Source organism: Panulirus ornatus, chromosome 7 (genome assembly GCF_036320965.1).
Source record: "Panulirus ornatus isolate Po-2019 chromosome 7, ASM3632096v1, whole genome shotgun sequence".
Lineage (NCBI taxonomy): Eukaryota > Metazoa > Arthropoda > Malacostraca > Decapoda > Palinuridae > Panulirus > Panulirus ornatus.
This window is the reverse complement of record NC_092230.1, coordinates 35,531,190-35,551,423: the sequence shown is the minus strand read 5'-3', so window position 1 is coordinate 35,551,423 and position 20,234 is coordinate 35,531,190. Positions and strand designations below refer to the sequence as shown.

Below are 20,234 nucleotides of genomic sequence, written 5' to 3'. Positions count from 1 at the left end.
GTGTTTGATTTCTTTATGGATGGGGTTGTTCGGAAGGGGAATGCAAGAGTTTTGGAAAGAGGGGCAAGTATGCAGTCTGTTGTGGATGAGAGAACTTGGGAAGTGAGTCAGTTGTTGTTTGCTGATGATACAACTCTGGTGGCTGATTTGGGTGAGAAACTGCAGAAGGTGGTGACTGAGTTTGGTAAAGTGTGTGAAAGAAGAAAGCTGAGAGTGAATATGAATAAGAGCAAGGTTATTAGGTACAATAAGGTTGAGGGACAAGTCAATTGGGAGGTAAGTTTGAATGGAGAAAAACTGGAGGAAGTGAAGTGTTTTAGATATCTGGGAATGGATTTGGCAGTGGATGGAACCATGCAAGCGGAAGTGAATCATAGGGTGGGGGAGGGGGTGAAAGTTCTGGGAGTGTTGAAAAATGTGTGGAAGTCGAAAACGTTATCTTGGAAAGCAAAAATGGGTATGTTTGAAGGAATAGTGGTTCCAACAACATTATATGGTTGCGAGGCGTGGGCTATAGATAGAGTTGTGTAGAGGAGGGTGGATGTGCTGGAAATGAGATGTTTGAGGACAATATGTGGTGTGAGGTGGTTTGATTGCATAAGTAATGAAAAGGTAAGAGAGATGTGTGGTAATAAAAAGAGTATGGTTGAGAGAGCAGAAGAGGGTGTTTTGAAATGGTCTGGGCACATGGAGAGAATGAGTGAGGAAAGATTGACCAAGAGGATATATGTGTCAGAGGTGGAGGGAACGAGGAGAAGTGGGAGACCAAATTGGAGGTGGAAAGATGGAGTGAAAAAGATTTTGAGTGATCGGGGCCTGAACATACAGGAGGGTGAAAGGCGTGCAAGGAGTAGAGTAAATTGGATGGAACCAGGGCATGTGAAACATCTGGGGTAAACCATGGAAAGTTTTGTAGGACCTGGATGTGGAAAGGGAGCTGTGGTGTCTTTGCATTATACAGGACAGCTAGAGACTAAGTGTGAACAAATGTGGCCTTTGTTTGTTGTCTTTTCCTAGCGCTACCTCATGCACATGCGGGGGAGGGTGTTGTCATTTCATGTGTGGCGAGGTGGCGACGGGAATGAATAAGGGCAGACAGTATGAATTATGTACATGTGTATATATGTATATGTCTGTGTATGTATATATATGTATATGTTGAGATGCATAGATATGTAGATGTGCTATGTGTAGACGTGTATGTATATACATGTGTATGTGGGTGGGTTGGGCCATTCTTTCGTCTGTTTCCTTGCGCTGACTTGCTAACGCGGGAGACAGTGACAAAGTATGATAATGATAATGAAGAAAAAGTTTGAATGGAGAAAAACTGGAGGAAGTGAAGTGTTTTAGATATCTGGGAGTGGACTTGGCAGCAGATGGAACCCTGGAAGTGGAAGTGAGTCACAGGGTGGGGGAGGGAGCGAAGGTTCTGGGAGCATTGAAGAATGTGTGGAAGGCAAGAATGTTACCTTGGAGAGCAAAAATGGGTATGTTTGAAGGACTAGTGGTTCCAACAATGTTATATGGTTGCGAGGCCTGGGCTATAGAAGTTTTGCGGAGGAGGGTGGATGTGTTGGAAATGAAATGTTTGAGGACAGTATGTGGTGTGAGGTGGTTTGATCAAGTAAGTAATGAAAGGGTAAGAGAGATGTGTGGTAATAGAAAGAATGTGGTTGAGAGAGCAGAAGAGGGTCTATGAAATGGTTTGGACACATGGAGAGAATGAGTGAGGAAAGATTGACAAAGAGGATATATGTGTCAGAGGTGGTGGGAAGAAGGAGAAGTGGAAGACCAAATTGGAGGTGGAAAGATGGAGTGAAAAAGATTTTGAGCAATCCGGACCTGAACCTAGAGGAGGGTGAAAGGCATGCGTGGAATAGAGTGAATTGGAACGATGTGGTGTACCGGGGTGGACGTGCTGTCAGTGGATTGAACTGGAGCATGTGAAGTGTCTGGGGTTAACCATGGAAAGTTTTGTGGGGCCTGGATGTGGAAAGGGAGCTGTGGTTTCGGTGCATTACACATGACAGCTAGAGACTGAGTGTGAATGAATTTGGCCTTTTTGTCTTTTCCTGGCACTACCTTGCTGGAAGGGGATGGGAGGGGATGCTGTTTTGTGTGTGGCGGGCTGGCGACAGGAATGGATGAAGGCAGCAAGTATGAATATGTACATGTGTATATATGTATATGTCTTTGTATGTATATGTATGTATACATTGAAATGTATATGCATATATATGTGCGTGTATGGGTGTTTATGTACATAAATGTGTATGTTGGTGATTGGGCCATTTTTCTTCTGTTTCCATGTGCTGCCTCACTGACGTGGGAAACAGCGCTGAAGTATTATAAAAAAAGAGTATAATAGAAAATATTTATTTGTATTCATTTTACTTAACCACCATCTCCCGCATTAGTTAGTAGCACAAGGAAACAGATGAGGAATGTCCCAACTCACCCACATACACATGTATATATATAAATGCCCACACACACACATATACATACATATGCATTTCAGTATATGCATACATATACATACACAGACATATACATATATACACATGTACATATCCATATTTGCTGCCTTCATCCGTTCCCGTCGCCACCCTGCTGCACATGAAATAGCATCTCCTCCTCCCCTCCAGTGAGGCAGCACCAGGAACAGACAAAAAAAGACGACGTTCATTCACATTCAGTCTCTAGCTCTCATGTGTAATGCACTGAAACCACAGCTCCCTTTCCACATCCAGGCCCCACAGATCTTTGCATGGTTTACCCCAGATGCTTCACAGGGCCTGGTTCAGTCCATTGACAGCATGTCAACCCTGATATATCTCATCATTTTAATTCACTCTATTCTTTGCACACCTCTCACCCTCCTGTATGTTCAAGCCCTGATCGCTGAAGCAGGGGTTACCAATGCTGTTTTCATGTTATCAACTGTATTATCTGGTTTGATCAGCATCCCAGAATAAAAAATATTTCTAGCCATTATCTGTTACCTCTTTGCCAGTTTTACAAAAGAATTATGTTTTTCCTGTCTACAAACCATTTCTTTTACTTTATTTTGTGTTAGTTCATATCACCTTGTAACGTCTCATAATTTTAGCATTGCACCTGGTGTATAATCTTTTATGATTTCTATCAATCTATTTATTATCACTACTCCATTCCCAGATGAATGGGATGAATGCAGTGTATACAGTCTCCAAATACCAGTCATAGATATTTATATCTTCAACCCAAGCCCTGTGCAATAAAGTGAAACGGATTTTCACCCACATAAAAGTGCCCCTTACTTTTTTCATTTTGTCCACAAAGTTGAGTGAAACCAACCTCTCCATTTTCATTTGCAAAATTTTTCCATTGCTTGTAATCCCCACTTATTCTTTTGGTATTTTCATACTGAAAATATTTGAAAGTACAAAAACATCAGAATTCATATATTGAAAGGAGAAGTCATTGTGTTAAAGATGGGTATTTTTAAAGGCATAGGAATCCAGGCTGTGTTTTATGAATGTTAGTCTTGGGTCATGAATTCAAGAGAAAGGTAGAGAATTAACATTTTTGTCATAAAATGTCTGAAGACAATCAGTGGTGTGAGAGAGGCTGATCATCTAAGGAGTGACAGTGTAAGACAGAGGTTTGATAGCAAGTACAGTCTGATCATGAGAACTGACTAAGGTGTAGTTTAGACATGTGGAGAGGATGAGCAGAAGAAATGACTAAAAGGATCTGCATGTCAGAAGTGGAGTGAGGAAGGGGTGTACTTATCTGCGACAAGATTTTTCCGAAAAAGCAGGAAAAATGTGTAGTGCCCTCCGTACATCTTGCTTGATGAATGATAATTAGGAGTCCTGGATTCATCAAGAACTGACGTCATGAATGGGGATAGAAGGATGAAGTTAATTGAAGAAACTTTTAGATATAAGGGTTTGAACATCTTGGAGGGTAAGTCATACATAGAATATAGTGAATTGGATCTAAGGGAATTATATGTTGGGGCATCATGCTGTCAATGTGCAGAACCAAGGCAAAATAAAGTTGTAAAGATAAACCATGGAACAGACTGTAGGGCATGGCTTTGGATGATAGCCTCTGGTTTCAGTACATTATGCATGTCAACTAGGTATTGGATGTGTGCAAGTGAGGCTGTTGTTTGTTTGTTCTTGTTGCTACCATGCTAAGGCAGGAGAAGGACTTAGGAATATGAAATCAGAATGCATTAGAAAATGCAAATAAAAGTGATCATTACTTAGTGAAAGGAAGAACAGGAGAAGGATAAGGGATTTACACTCCAGAATCAGGATAAGGGAGAAAAAAATTTTATTCATGTATTCCTAGCCTATTGTAGAAAGCAACTAAGGGTGGGAGCAGGAACAAGGGGCTGCAAACCCTTCCCTTCTTGTATGTCAAACTCTTAAAGATGGAGGAGAAAAAGGAGCAAAGTGAGGAATGCTCATTATCTTTGAAGATGAGAAGAATGGAGAGATAGGCAGTGTGGTTGAGGAATGGAACCTAGATGTTCTTGCTTAGAGTGAACAAAGCTCAAGGGTAAGTGGAAAGAATGGTTTTATGTCTTTGGGGTAAAGTCAGGGGTTACTGTAGGGTAGCACTACAACTGGAGCAGATGTTGTGAGAATATATGGTAGAGTTTAAGGAAATGAGCTTCAGACTGCTTTGGGTAAGACTGAAAGGGAATTATGAGAAATAGTTGATTATGTGTTTATGCCTTTAGGCACAAAATGAATGATGAAAGGAGCTAAGTGTTTTAGAAACAGCTTAGGGTGCACGTCAGCAGTTTCGACGTGACTAATTATTATTGATGGATGATTTAAAAAATGAGCATTGTAGCAGCTGAGGGTATAATTGGGGGCATAAGGTATTCAATAAGGTGAATAGAATTGGTGAACAGCTTGTGGAGTTGTGTGTTGAAAAAAGACTTGTGAATGGGAATGAATACCTGGTTTAAAAAGTTAGACATTTATAGGTATACAAGGGTGAGTAAGAAAGATGATTTGTTGGCATTAATGGATTACATAATGATTGATAGGCAATCAGGAGAGAGACGTTTGCACATGAATTTGCTGAAAGGGGCATCTGATGGGAAGACTGATCATTAACTGTTGGAGGCAAGGGTGAAGATACGTAGAATTTTTGGAAAAGAGAAAGTGATGTGGGTGAGAAGAGGGTGATGAAAGTAAGTGGCTTGGAAAAGAGACTCGAGCAAAGAAATACCTGGAAAAATTTGGTGTAGAATGGCGTAAGGTGAGCATAATCGAAGGTAGGGGAGTAATTGAGGAATGAGAGGTGTTTAGGGAGGCATTGCTGGCACATTTGAGAAATATGTGTGGCATGCAGTAGGTGGGAGGTGGGCAGATGTAAAGAGGTAATGAATGATGAGATAGCAAGGTAATTTGCCAATGAAAGAGAAAAGAGAGGTATATGGGTGGTACTTACTGGGAAGAAGTGCTAATGACTGATATGTACAAGAGAAAGAGGCAGGAGGTCAAGAGGAGGGTGCAGGGTGCTGATAAAGAGGGCAAGTGAGAGTTGGGGTAATTGAGTAATAGCAAACTACAAGGAGAAAAGAAGTTGTTTTGGAAGAAGTTTATAGTATCAGAACAATAGAACAAATAGAAACATTGATGATTGGGGCAATTGAGGAAGTGAAAACAGGTAGTGATGAGGTGAGGAGATGGAGTGAGTGGTTGAAGGATTGTTTAATGTGGTTGATGATAAGATGGGAGATGTAGAGTGTTTGAGTTGATAAGTTATGCAGAATGAGAGTCATGGCAAGTGGTTTAGTGAAGAAATGGTAAAATTCTTGCAGAATATGAAAAGTGCTAAGGTGGCTGGAGTGGATGGTATTGCTGTTGAATGTCGTAAGGAAGGGAGATGACTGTGTTGTTGATTTGCCAGGATTTTCAGCATATGTATGGATCATGGTGAAGTGCCTGAAGATTAACAAAATGCCATTGTATTAAGGCAAGAGGGATGAAGATGAATTTTGAAATGACAGATTTATGATATTTTTGTGTTGTTAAGTAGTGTGGGATATTGGTGATTGAGAGGGTAGTATTGTTTCCAAAGCATCATACAGTGGAGGGGCAATGTGGTTTCAGGAGTGATAGAGGATGTATGAATCACCTAGATTTTCCAGTAATCAATAAATTGTCAATCGGGTCATTGTGCACGCATGAATTCCAGGTCCATGGAATTCACTATGTTCTTACTAATGGAAGGGAGTTCTACAAGCTACCAATGGTACAGTAAATCAGCTGGCTATGTAAACAGAAGTGGGAAAGTTTTGAATATAATTGATGTTGACTTTCAGTTTTCTATTGAACATCTGTTAATGTAGGTTGCCATTTAAGGGTTAAGAAGCTTGTGGAAGGAGAGGTTACTGTCTATAGGGGTAAAGATGGATATGGTTGAAGGTATAGTTGTTATAACTCTTAAGTGAGACCTTAAAAGCAAAAGAACTGAAGAGGATGGATGTATTGGAATCAAAATACCTGAGGTTGATGTGAAGCGTGAGGAGGGTGTATTGTGTAAGTAGTGACTATTAGAAAGATGTGTAGCAGTAAGTGCAATTTGTTTGAGGGGGCTGACTAACATGTACTGAAATGGTTCATACATATGGAGAGGATGAACAAAGAAAGACTGATCGAGAGATCTGTGCATCAGAAGTAGTGGGAGGAAGGATTTGGAGAAGACTGAGAAGATTAGAGGATAGAGTTAAGGAGGCTTCAAAGTACTGGGGCTTGATTAGTTACAAGGGTGAGAGGCATTCATTGCATAGGGTGGATTGGATTGATGTGATATATGGGGTGCCATTGTACTTCCAATGGATTGAATCAGGGCATATGAAGTGGTCAAGTTTAATCATGAAGTGGGGTTTGCCTTGGAATGATAGGCTCTAGTATCAGTATATTGAATGTAATATATGGTAGCTAGAGATTCGATGTGTATGATTGAGGCAATTGTTCATTTGTTCCCAACACTACCACACAAGCAGGAAAGATAGTTAGTTATAAAAAGACTGTGATTGTTATTTTCTTTTGTAGATTGCAGGTGCTGGGCCCCTTATGGAGAACAAGAAGAAGTCATCCAAAAAATCGTTTGATTATGGGTCAGAGTTTCGGGCTAAGAAGGCTGGTGGAGACATGATGAAAAAGGGCAAGATGTCTCCTTATGCTTATGTGCAGTTCTCAAAGGAGAGACTCAACAAGAGGTAAGACTTTTAAGATTGTTTTAGTTTTTTGTGTGAAAGAGGAACTGCAGTCATTACTTATGAGTGTGGACTGTACTCATAAATATGCATTTAGCATTTCAGGATATGTAGTTTCATTACTTGTTAAGCTAAAGGTATTCAGGGAATCCAGGACATTGAGACATCCTTTTTACCTTTAGTGTACCTTCATTCGGTTTAAAAGTCCTCTGTACCCACGTGTCTTTTTCTGACCAAGATTTCATGTTGTCACATTGTATGTACCAGTCATGGACCAGCTTAATATTTCCACTAACAGTCCATAATGTTACTAATGGCTGCAGGCAGTGTATGGAACAATTTTGCCCCCCTGATGTTTAGACTCTTTTCATAAATTGTAGTAACTGCACTTTTACATTTTACTATGATATTTTACAGTTTTCAATGCCTTCCATGTCAGTAAGATAATATTTTTGAGTGCATATTAGGAACTATGCCCTTTAGGATTTTCCAGTTGCAAATAGTACATCCTATCTGTGCACTGTAGAGTACATTTGCAATTTTTCTCATTAACTTTTGACATCATGGTGGGCTATGGAAGATTCTTGCAGCTTTTTCCGACTCTTCACTTTGTTCTGCCCAGAAAGGTTATGTATTCTGTTCAGGAGAATGTATGTGCTGAATGCCTGTATATGCAAGTAAAGATTTTTTCTCAACAGTGTGTGTGTGTGTTCCTGTTAATTCATTGTACTTCCATAACTATAAGAGTTTGATGTCATTTGTCACTTTTTCGGGAAGGTGAGGAAATTACATTTATGTATATATATATATTCCTATGAGTCCACGAGGAAAATGAAACACGATAAGTTCTCAAGTGCACTTTCGTGTAATAATCACATCATCAGGGGAGACACAAGAGAGAAATATAAGTCAGTTGATATACATCGAAGAGACGAAGCTATATCAACTGACTTATATTTCTCTCTTGTGTCTCCCCTGATGATGTGATTATTTCACGAAAGTGCACTTGGGAACTTATCGTGTTTCATTTTCCCTGTGGATTAATAGGAATATCTTGATCACACGCACAATTGTGATCCTTTCCAATATATATATATATATATATATATATATATATATATATATATATATATATATATATATATATATTTCTTTCGTCTGTTTCCTTGCGCTACCTCGCAAATGCGGGAGGCAGCGACAAAGCAAAAAAAAAAAGGAGCAGAGAAGGGGGCCAGGTGAGGATGTGCCCTCAAAGGCCCAGTCCTCTGTTCTTAACGCTACCTCGCTAACGCGGGAAATGGCGAATAGTTTGAAAGAAAAAAGAAAGATATATATATATATATATATATATATCTTCTTTCAAACTATTCGCCATTTCCCACATTAGCGAGGTAGCGTTAAGAACAGAGGACTGGGCCCCTGAGGGAATACCCTCACCTGGCCCAATTCTCTGTTCCTTCTTTGGGGAAAAAAAAAAAAAAAAAAAAAAAAAAACCGAGAGGGGAAGATTTCCAGGCCCCCACTCCCTCCCCTTTTAGTCGCCTTCTACGACACGCAGGGAATACATGGGAAGTATTCTTTCTCCCCTATCCCCAGGGATATATATATATATATATTATTTTTTTTTTATTATACTTTGTCGCTGTCTCCCGCGTTTGCGAGGTAGCGCAAGGAAACAGACAGAAGAAATGGCCCAACCCCCCCCCATACACATGTATATACATACGTCCACACACGCAAATATACATACCTACACAGCTTTCCATGGTTTACCCCAGACGCTTCACATGCCTTGATTCAATCCACTGACAGCACGTCAACCCCGGTATACCACATCGCTCCAATTCACTCTATTCCTTGCCCTCCTTTCACCCTCCTGCATGTTCAGGCCCCGATCACACAAAATCTTTTTCACTCCATCTTTCCACCTCCAATTTGGTCTCCCTCTTCTCCTCGTTCCCTCCACCTCCGACACATATATCCTCTTGGTCAATCTTTCTTCACTCATTCTCTCCATGTGCCCAAACCACTTCAAAACACCCTCTTCTGCTCTCTCAACCACGCTCTTTTTATTTCCACACATCTCTCTTACCCTTACGTTACTCACTCGATCAAACCACCTCACACCACACATTGTCCTCAAACATCTCATTTCCAGCACATCCATCCTCCTGCGCACAACTCTATCCATAGCCCACGCCTCGCAACCATACAACATTGTTGGAACCACTATTCCTTCAAACATACCCATTTTTGCTTTTCCGAGATAATGTTCTCGACTTCCACACATTCTTCAAGGCCCCCAGAATTTTCGCCCCCTCCCCCACCCTATGATCCACTTCCGCTTCCATGGTTCCATCCGCTGCCAGATCCACTCCCAGATATCTAAAACACTTCACTTCCTCCAGTTTTTCTCCATTCAAACTCACCTCCCAATTGACTTGACCCTCAACCCTACTGTACCTAATAACCTTGCTCTTATTCACATTTACTCTTAACTTTCTTCTTCCACACACTTTACCAAACTCAGTCACCAGCTTCTGCAGTTTCTCACATGAATCAGCCACCAGCGCTGTATCATCAGCGAACAACAACTGACTCACTTCCCAAGCTCTCTCATACCCAACAGACTTCATACTTGCCCCTCTTTCCAAAACTCTTGCATTTACCTCCCTAACAACCCCATCCATAAACAAATTAAACAACCATGGAGACATCACACACCCCTGCCGCAAACCTACATTCACTGAGAACCAATCACTTTCCTCTCTTCCTACACGTACACATGCCTTACATCCTCGATAAAAACTTTTCACTGCTTCTAACAACTTTCCTCCCACACCATATATTCTTAATACCTTCCACAGAGCATCTCTATCAACTCTATCATATGCCTTCTCCAGATCCATAAATGCTACATACAAATCCATTTGCTTTTCTAAGTATTTCTCACATACATTCTTCAAAGCAAACACCTGACCCACACATCCTCTACCACTTCTGAAACCACACTGCTCTTCCCCAATCTGATGCTCTGTACATGCCTTCACCCTCTCAATCAATACCCTCCCATATAATTTGCCAGGAATACTCAAGAAACTTATACCTCTGTAATTTGAGCACTCACTCTTATCCCCTTTGCCTTTGTACAATGGCACTATGCACGCATTCTGCCAATCCTCAGGCACCTCACCATGAGTCATACATACATTAAATAACCTTACCAACCAGTCAACAATACAGTCACCCCCTTTTTTAATAAATTCCACTGCAATACCATCCAAACCTGCTGCCTTGCCGGCTTTCATCTTCCGCAAAGCTTTCACTACCTCTTCTCTGTTTACCAAATCATTTTCCCTAACCCTCTCACTTTGCACACCACCTCGACCAAAACACCCTATATCTGCCACTCTATCATCAAACACATTCAACAAACCTTCAAAATACTCACTCCATCTCCTTCTCACATCACCACTACTTGTTATCACCTCCCCATTTGCACCCTTCACTGAAGTTCCCATTTGCTCCCTTGTCTTACGCACTTTATTTACCTCCTTCCAGAACATCTTTTTATTCTCCCTAAAATTTAATGATACTCTCTCACCCCAACTCTCATTTGCCCTTGTTTTCACCTCTTGCACCTTTCTCTTGACCTCCTGTCTCTTTCTTTTATACATCTCCCACTCAATTTCATTTTTTCCCTGCAAAAATCGTCCAAATGCCTCTCTCTTCTCTTTCACTAATACTCTTACTTCTTCATCCCACCACTCACTACCCTTTCTAATCAACCCACTTCCCACTCTTCTCATGCCACGAGCATCTTTTGCGGAATCCATCACTGATTCCCTAAATACATCCCATTCCTCCCCCACTCCCCTTACTTCCATTGTTCTCACCTTTTTCCATTCTGTACTCAGTCTCTCCTGGTACTTCATCACACAGGTCTCCTTCCCAAGCTCACTTACTCTCACCACCCTCTTCACCCCAACATTCACTCTTCTTTTCTGAAAACCCATACAAATCTTCACCTTAGCCTCCACAAGATAATGATCAGATATCCCTCCAGTTGCACCTCTCAGCACATTAACATCCAAAAGTCTCTCTTTCGCACGCATGTCAATTAACACGTAATATATATATATTATTATTTTATTATATTATACTTTGTCGCTGTCTCCCGCGTTTGCGAGGTAGCGCAAGGAAACAGACGAAAGAAATGGCCCAACCCCCCCCCATACACATGTATATACATACGTCCACACACGCAAATATACATACCTACACAGCTTTCCATGGTTTACCCCAGACGCTTCACATGCCTTGATTCAATCCACTGACAGCACGTCAACCCCGGTATACCACATCGCTCCAATTCACTCTATTCCTTGCCCTCCTTTCACCCTCCTGCATGTTCAGGCCCCGATCACACAAAATCTTTTTCACTCCATCTTTCCACCTCCAAATTGGTCTCCCACTTCTCCTCGTTCCCTCCACCTCTGACACATATATCCTCTTGGTCAATCTTTCCTCACTCATTCTCTCCATGTGCCCAAACCATTTCAAAACACCCTCTTCTGCTCTCTCAACCACGCTCTTTTTATTTCCACACATCTCTCTTACCCTTACGTTACTTACTCGATCAAACCACCTCACACCACACATTGTCCTCAAACATCTCATTTCCAGCACATCCATCCTCCTGCGCACAACTCTATCCATAGCCCACGCCTCGCAACCATACAACATTGTTGGAACCACCATTCCTTCAAACATACCCATTTTTGCTTTCCGAGATAATGTTCTCAACTTCCACACATTCTTCAAGGCTCCCAGGATTTTTGCCCCCTCCCCCACCCAATGATCCACTTCCGCTTCCATGGTTACATCCGCTGCCAGATCCACTCCCAGATATCTAAAACACTTTACTTCCTCCAGTTTTTCTCCATTCAAACTTACCTCCCAATTGACTTGACCCTCAACCCTACTGTACCTAATAACCTTGCTCTTATTCACATTTACTCTTAACTTTCTTCTTTCACACACTTTACCAAACTCAGTCACCAGCTTCTGCAGTTTCTCACATGAATCAGCCACCAGCGCTGTATCATCAGCGAACAACAACTGACTGACTTCCCAAGCTCTCTCATCCCCAACAGACTTCATACTTGCCCCTCTTTCCAAAACTCTTGCATTCACCTCCCTAACAACCCCATCCATAAACAAATTAAACAACCATGGAGACATCACACACCCCTGCCGCAAACCTACATTCACTGAGCACCAATCACTTTCCTCTCTTCCTACACGTACACATGCCTTACATCCTCGATAAAAACCTTTCACTGCTTCTAACAACTTGCCTCCCACACCATATATTCTTAATACCTTCCACAGAGCATCTCTATCAACTCTATCATATGCCTTCTCCAGATCCATAAATCCTACAAACAAATCCATTTGCTTTTCTAAGTATTTCTCACATACATCCTTCAAAGCAAACACCTGATCCACACATCCTCTACCACTTCTGAAACCACACTGCTCTTTCCCAATATATATATATATATATATATATATATATATATATATATATATATATATATATATATTTTTTTTTTTTTTTTTTTTTTTGCTTTGTCGCTGTCTCCCGTGCTTGCAAGGTAGCGCAAGGAAACAGACGAAAGAAATGGCCCAACCCACCCCCATACACTTGTATATACATACGTCCACACACGCAAATATACATACCTACACAGCTTTCCATGGTTTACCCCAGACGCTTCACATGCCCTGATTCAATCCACTGACAGCACGTCAACCCCAGTATACCACATCGATCCAATTCACTCTATTTCTTGCCCTCCTTTCACCCTCCTGCATGTTCAGGCCCCGATCACACAAAATCTTTTTCACTCCATCTTTCCACCTCCAAATTGGTCTCCCACTTCTCCTCGTTCCCTCCACCTCCAACACATATATCCTCTTGGTCAATCTTTCCTCACTCATTCTCTCCATGTGCCCAAACCATTTCAAAACACCCTCTTCTGCTCTCTCAACCACGCTCTTTTTATTTCCACACATCTCTCTTACCCTTACGTTACTTACTCGATCAAACCACCTCACACCACACATAGTCCTCAAACATATATATATATATATATATATATATATATATATATATATATATATATATATATATTTTTTTTTTTTTTTTTATACTTTGTCGCTGTCTCCTGCGTTTGCGAGGTAGCGCAAGGAAACAGACGAAAGAAATGGCCCAACCCCCCTCCCCCATACACATGTACATACACACGTCCACACACGCAAATATACATACCTACACAGCTTTCCATGGTTTACCCCAGACGCTTCACATGCCTTGATTCAATCCACTGACAGCACGTCAACCCCTGTATACCACATCGCTCCAATTCACTCTATTCCTTGCCCTCCTTTCACCCTCCTGCATGTTCAGGCCCCGATCACACAAAATCTTTTTCACTCCATCTTTCCATCTCCAATTTGGTCTCCCTCTTCTCCTTGTTCCCTCCACCTCCGACACATATATCCTCTTGGTCAATCTTTCCTCACTCATTCTCTCCATGTGCCCAAACCACTTCAAAACACCCTCTTCTGCTCTCTCAACCACGCTCTTTTTATTTCCACACATCTCTCTTACCCTTACGTTACTCACTCTATCAAACCACCTCACACCACACATTGTCCTCAAACATCTCATTTCCAGCACATCCATCCTCCTGCGCACAACTCTATCCATAGCCCATGCCTCGCATCCATACAACATTGTTGGAACCACTATTCCTTCAAACATACCCATTTTTGCTTTCCGAGATAATGTTCTCGACTTCCACACATTCTTCAAGGCCCCCAGAATTTTCGCCTCCTCCCCCACCCTATGATCCACTTCCGCTTCCATGGTTCCATCCGCTGCCAGATCCACTCCCAGATATCTAAAACACTTCACTTCCTCCAGTTTTTCTCCATTCAAACTCACCTCCCAATTGACTTGACCCTCAACCCTACTGTACCTAATAACCTTGCTCTTATTCACATTTACTCTTAACTTTCTTCTGTCACACACTTTACCAAACTCAGTCACCAGCTTCTGCAGTTTCTCACATGAATCAGCCACCAGCGCTGTATCATCAGCGAACAACAACTGACTCACTTCCCAAGCTCTCTCATCCCCAACAGACTTCATCCTTGCCCCTCTTTCCACAGCTCTTGCATTCACCTCCCTAACAACCCCATCCATAAACAAATTAAACAACCATGGAGACATCACACACCCCTGCCGCAAACCTACATTCACTGAGAACCAATCACTTTCCTCTCTTCCTACACGTACACATGCCTTACATCCTCGATAAAAACTTTTCGCTGCTTCTAACAACTTGCCTCCCACACCATATATTCTTAATACCTTCCACAGAGCATCTCTATAAACTCTTATCATATGCCTTCTCCAGATCCATAAATGCTACATACAAATCCATTTGCTTTTCTAAGTATTTCTCACATACATTCTTCAAAGCAAACACCTGATCCACACATCCTCTACCACTTCTGAAACCACACTGCTCTTCCCCAATCTGATGCTCTGTACATGCCTTCACCCTCTCAATCAATACCCTCCCATATAATTTGCCAGGAATACTCAACAAACTTATACCTCTGTAATTTGAGCACTCACTCTTATCCCCTTTGCCTTTGTACAGTGGCACTATGCACGCATTCTGCCAATCCTCAGGCACCTCACCATGAGTCATACATACATTAAATAACCTTACCAACCAGTCAACAATACAGTCACCCCCTTTTTTAATAAATTCCACTGCAATACCATCCAAACCTGCTGCCTTGCCGGCTTTCATCTTCCGCAAAGCTTTTACTACCTCTTCTCTGTTTACCAACTCATTTTCCCTAACCCTCGCACTTTGCACACCACCTCGACCAAAACACCCTATATCTGCCACTCTATCATCAAACACATTCAACAAACCTTCAAAATACTCACTCCATCTCCTTCTCACATCACCACTACTTGTTATCACCTCCCCATTTGCGCCCTTCACTGAAGTTCCCATTTGCTCCCTTGTCTTACGCACTTTATTTACCTCCTTCCAGAACATCTTTTTATTCTCCCTAAAATTTAATGATACTCTCTCACCCCAACTCTCATTTGCCCTTTTTTTCACCTCTTGCACCTTTCTCTTGACCTCCTGTCTCTTTCTTTTATACGTCTCCCACTCAATTTCATTTTTTCCCTGCAAAAATCGTCCAAATGCCTCTCTCTTCTCTTTCACTAATACTCTTACTTCTTCATCCCACCACTCACTACCCTTTCTAATCAACCCACCTCCCACTCTTCTCATGCCACAAGCATCTTTTGCGTAATCCATCACTGATTCCCTAAATACATCCCATTCCTCCCCCACTCCCCTTACTTCCATTGTTCTCACCTTTTTCCATTCTGTATTCAGTCTCTCCTGGTACTTCCTCACACAAGTCTCCTTCCCAAGCTCACTTACTCTCACCACCCTCTTCACCCCAACATTCACTCTTCTTTTCTGAAAACCCTTACAAAACTTCACCTTAGCCTCCACAAGATAATGATCAGACATCCCTCCAGTTGCACCTCTCAGCACATTAACATCCAAAAGTCTCTCTTTCGCGCCTGTCAATTAACACGTAATCCAATAACGCTCTCTGGCCATCTCTCCTACTTACATAAGTATACTTATGTATATCTCGCTTTTTAAACCAGGTATTCCCAATCATCAGTCCTTTTTCAGCACATAAATCTACAAGCTCTTCACCATTTCCATTTACAACACTGAACACCCCATGTACACCAATTATTCCCTCAACTGCCACATTACTCACCTTTGCATTCAAATCACCCAACACTATAACCCGGTCTCGTGCATCAAAACCACTAACACACTCATTCAGCTGCTCCCAAAACACTTGCCTCTCATGATCTTTCTTCTCATGCCCAGGTGCATATGCACCAATAATCACCCATCTCTCTCCATCAACTTTTAGTTTTACCCATATTAATTGAGAATTTACTTTCTTACATTCTATCACATACTTCCACAACTCCTGTTTCAGGAGTACTGCTACTCCTTCCCTTGCTCTTGTCCTCTCACTAACCCCTGACTTTACTCCCAAGACATTCCCAAACCACTCTTCCCCTTTACCCTTGAGCTTCGTTTCACTCAGAGCCAAAACATCCAGGTTCCTTTCCTCAAACATACTACCTATCTCTCCTTTTTTCACATCTTGGTTACATCCACACACATTTAGGCACCCCAATCTGAGCCTTCGAGGAGGATGAGCACTCCCCGCGTGACTCCTTCTTCTGTTTCCCATTTTAGAAAGTTAAAAAAATACAAGGAGTGGAGGATTTCTGGCCCCCCGCTCCCGTCCCCTCTAGTCGCTTTCTACGACATGCGAGGAATGCGTGGGAAGTATTCTTTCACCCCATCCCCAGGGATAATATACATACACATACACACACATACACACACACACGCACATATACACACACACACACATACATATATATACATGTGAAAAATGTATATATATATATAATGTATATATGTAAATAAAAATATATATGTAAATGAAATGTATATATATATATATATATATATATATATATATATATATATATATATATATTTTTTTTTTTTTTTTATACTTTGTCGCTGTCTCCCGCGTTTGCGAGGTAGCGCAAGGAAACAGACGAAAGAAATGGCCCAACCCACCCCCATACACATGTATATACATACGTCCACACACGCAAATATACATACCTACACAGCTTTCCATGGTTTACCCCAGACGCTTCACATGCCCTGATTCAATCCACTGACAGCACATCAACCTCGGTATACCACATCGCTCCAATTCACTCTATTCCTTGCCCTCCTTTCACCCTCCTGCATGTTCAGGCCCCGATCACACAAAATCTTTTTCACTCCATCTTTCCACCTCCAATTTGGTCTCCCTCTTCTCCTTGCTCCCTCCACCTCCGACACGTATATCCTCTTGGTCAATCTTTCCTCACTCATCCTCTCCATGTGCCCAAACCACTTCAAAACATCCTCTTCTGCTCTCTCAACCACGCTCTTTTTATTTCCACACATCTCTCTTACCCTTACGTTACTCACTCGATCAAACCACCTCACACCACACATTGTCCTCAAACATCTCATTTCCAGCACATCCATCCTCCTGCGCACAACTCTATCCATAGCCCACGCCTCACAACCATACAACATTGTTGGAACCACTATTCCTTCAAACATACCCATTTTTGCTTTCCAAGATAATGTTCTCGACTTCCACACATTCTTCAAGGCCCCCAGAATTTTCGCCCCCTCCCGACCCTATGATCCACTTCCGCTTCCATGGTTCCATCCGCTGCCAGGTCCACTCCCAGATATCTAAAACACTTCACTTCCTCCAGTTTTTCTCCATTCAAACTCACCTCCCAATTGACTTGACCCTCAACCCTACTGTACCTAATAACCTTGCTCTTATTCACATTTACTCTTAACTTTCTTCTTCCACACACTTTACCAAACTCCGTCACCAGCTTCTGCAGTTTCTCACATGAATCAGCCACCAGCGCTGTATCATCAGCGAACAACAACTGACTCACTTCCCAAGCTCTCTCATCCCCAACAGACTTCATACTTGCCCCTCTTTCCAAAACTCTTGCATTTACCTCCCTAACAACCCCATCCATAAACAAATTAAACAACCATGGAGACATCACACACCCCTGACGCAAACCTACATTCACTGAGAACCAATCACTTTCCTCTCTTCCTACACGTACACATGCCTTACATCCTCGATAAAAGCTTTTCACTGCTTCTAACAACTTTCCTCCCACACCATATATTCTTAATACCTTCCACAGAGCATCTCTATCAACTCTATCATATGCCATCTCCAGATCCATAAATGCTACATACAAATCCATTTGCTTTTCTAAGTATTTCTCACATACATTCTTCAAAGCAAACACCTGATCCACACATCCTCTACCACTTCTGAAACCACACTGCTCTTCCCCAATCTGATGCTCTGTACATGCCTTCACCCTCTCAATCAATACCCTCCCATATAATTTACCAGGAATACTCAACAAACTTATACCTCTGTAATTTGAGCACTCACTCTTATCCCCTTTGCCTTTGTACAATGGCACTATGCACGCATTCCGCCAATCCTCAGGCACCTCACCATGAGTCACACATACATTAAATAACCTTACCAACCAGTCAACAATACAGTCACCCCCTTTTTTAATAAATTCCACTGCAATACCATCCAAACCTGCTGCCTTGCCGGCTTTCATCTTCCGCAAAGCTTTCACTACCTCTTCTCTGTTTACCAAATCATTTTCCCTAACCCTCTCACTTTGCACACCACCTCGACCAAAACACCCTATATCTGCCACTCTATCATCAAACACATTCAACAAACCTTCAAAATACTCACTCCATCTCCTTCTCACATCACCACTACTTGTTATCACCTCCCCATTTGCGCCCTTCACTGAAGTTCCCATTTGCTCCCTTGTCTTACGCACTTTATTTACCTCCTTCCAGAACATCTTTTTATTCTCCCAAAAATTTAATCATACTCTCTCACCCCAACTCTCATTTGCCCTTTTTTTCACCTCTTGCACCTTTCTCTTGACCTCCTGTCTCTTTCTTTTATACATCTCCCCTATATATATATATATATATATATATATATATATATATATATATATTTTTTTTTTCATACTATTTGCCATTTCCCGCGTTAGCGAGGTAGCGTTAAGAACAGAGAACTGGGCCTTAGAGGGAATATCCTCACCTGACCCCCTTCTCTGTTCCTTCTTTTGGAAAAATTAAAAAAAAAAAAAAAAAAAAAAAAAACAAGAAAGGGGAGGATTTCCAGCCACCCGCTCCCTCCCCTTTTAGTCGCCTTCTACGACACGCCGGGAATACGTGGGAAGTATTCTTTCTCCCCTATCCCCAGGGATATATATATATATATATATATATATATATATATATATATATATTATATTTATTTATTTATTATTAACATCCAAAAGTCTTTCTTTCATGCGCCCTCAATTAACACATAATCCAATAACTCTTTCTGGCCAGAGAAGTTGATAGATATATGCCAGCTTGCAAAGTTGATTTGGCCATAAATGTTTAAAGTCTTTTAGGGTGAGAATGGAAAAGCATTTTATGAGAAATGATAAAGCATAAGACCATTATCATCCCATGGACTTAAATGTATAGATTATAAAGAAGGGAATGGGTTTAATCTTCCAGGAAAAAGGCCAAGTTTGAAGGGCAGTTTACCAGTTTAGTTAGAGGTGCCAGAAAAGGTGCCGCAAAGGGTACCAAGAAGAGAGGCCGTAGCAAGAAGTGATGCCGAAGCTTGGTTGTGGAAAGTGTCAGATTTTATGCTCTGTAAGTTTACCAACACAGTGTGTATATATTTCAAATATATCAGCTTTGATAATTTGTTTGCACATTTCTTTTACTTTATTATTGTTTAAGGATGGTACTCTGTGAAATATATAGATATTATTTATGCACATCTTTTATTTGTCCAGTGGTGGAATTTTATAGATTAATTGAACATTGAAAAAGAGGATGTTCAACCTAAGTAATAAGGGAAAAGACAGAATAATTTTATTTTTTCATTTACTAAGGGCAATATGCTTTTTTTCTCCAGCTGAAACAGCATGGGCAATTGAATGTCCAAGTCATTGTCATCTTATATATGATTTATACTGACATTCACATCTGCCTACATTAGGCCAAAACTAGATATTCTTCTCAAGTTTGGTCACTGCACCTAAAGAAGGCCAAAGTGCAACAAAGATGTTACTGTATAAGAATGAAGATAGTTGCATTGCAGGGAAAGGCTAGAGGCT

General features: G+C 41.3%; 1 protein-coding gene across 1 annotated transcript in view; it reads left to right on the top strand.

The window, feature by feature from the left end:
- LOC139749523 (RRP12-like protein) overlaps window positions 1-19,888 on the top strand; it is a 249,271-nt gene extending 229,383 nt beyond the window's left edge. The window contains exons 17-18 of the mRNA XM_071663484.1: window positions 7,077-7,243; window positions 19,624-19,888. Coding sequence (XP_071519585.1) covers window positions 7,077-7,243; window positions 19,624-19,723 — 267 coding nt within the window. The 3' untranslated portion in view covers window positions 19,724-19,888. The remainder of the gene's footprint in view (window positions 1-7,076; window positions 7,244-19,623) is intronic.
- Window positions 19,889-20,234: the final 346 nt, after the last annotated feature.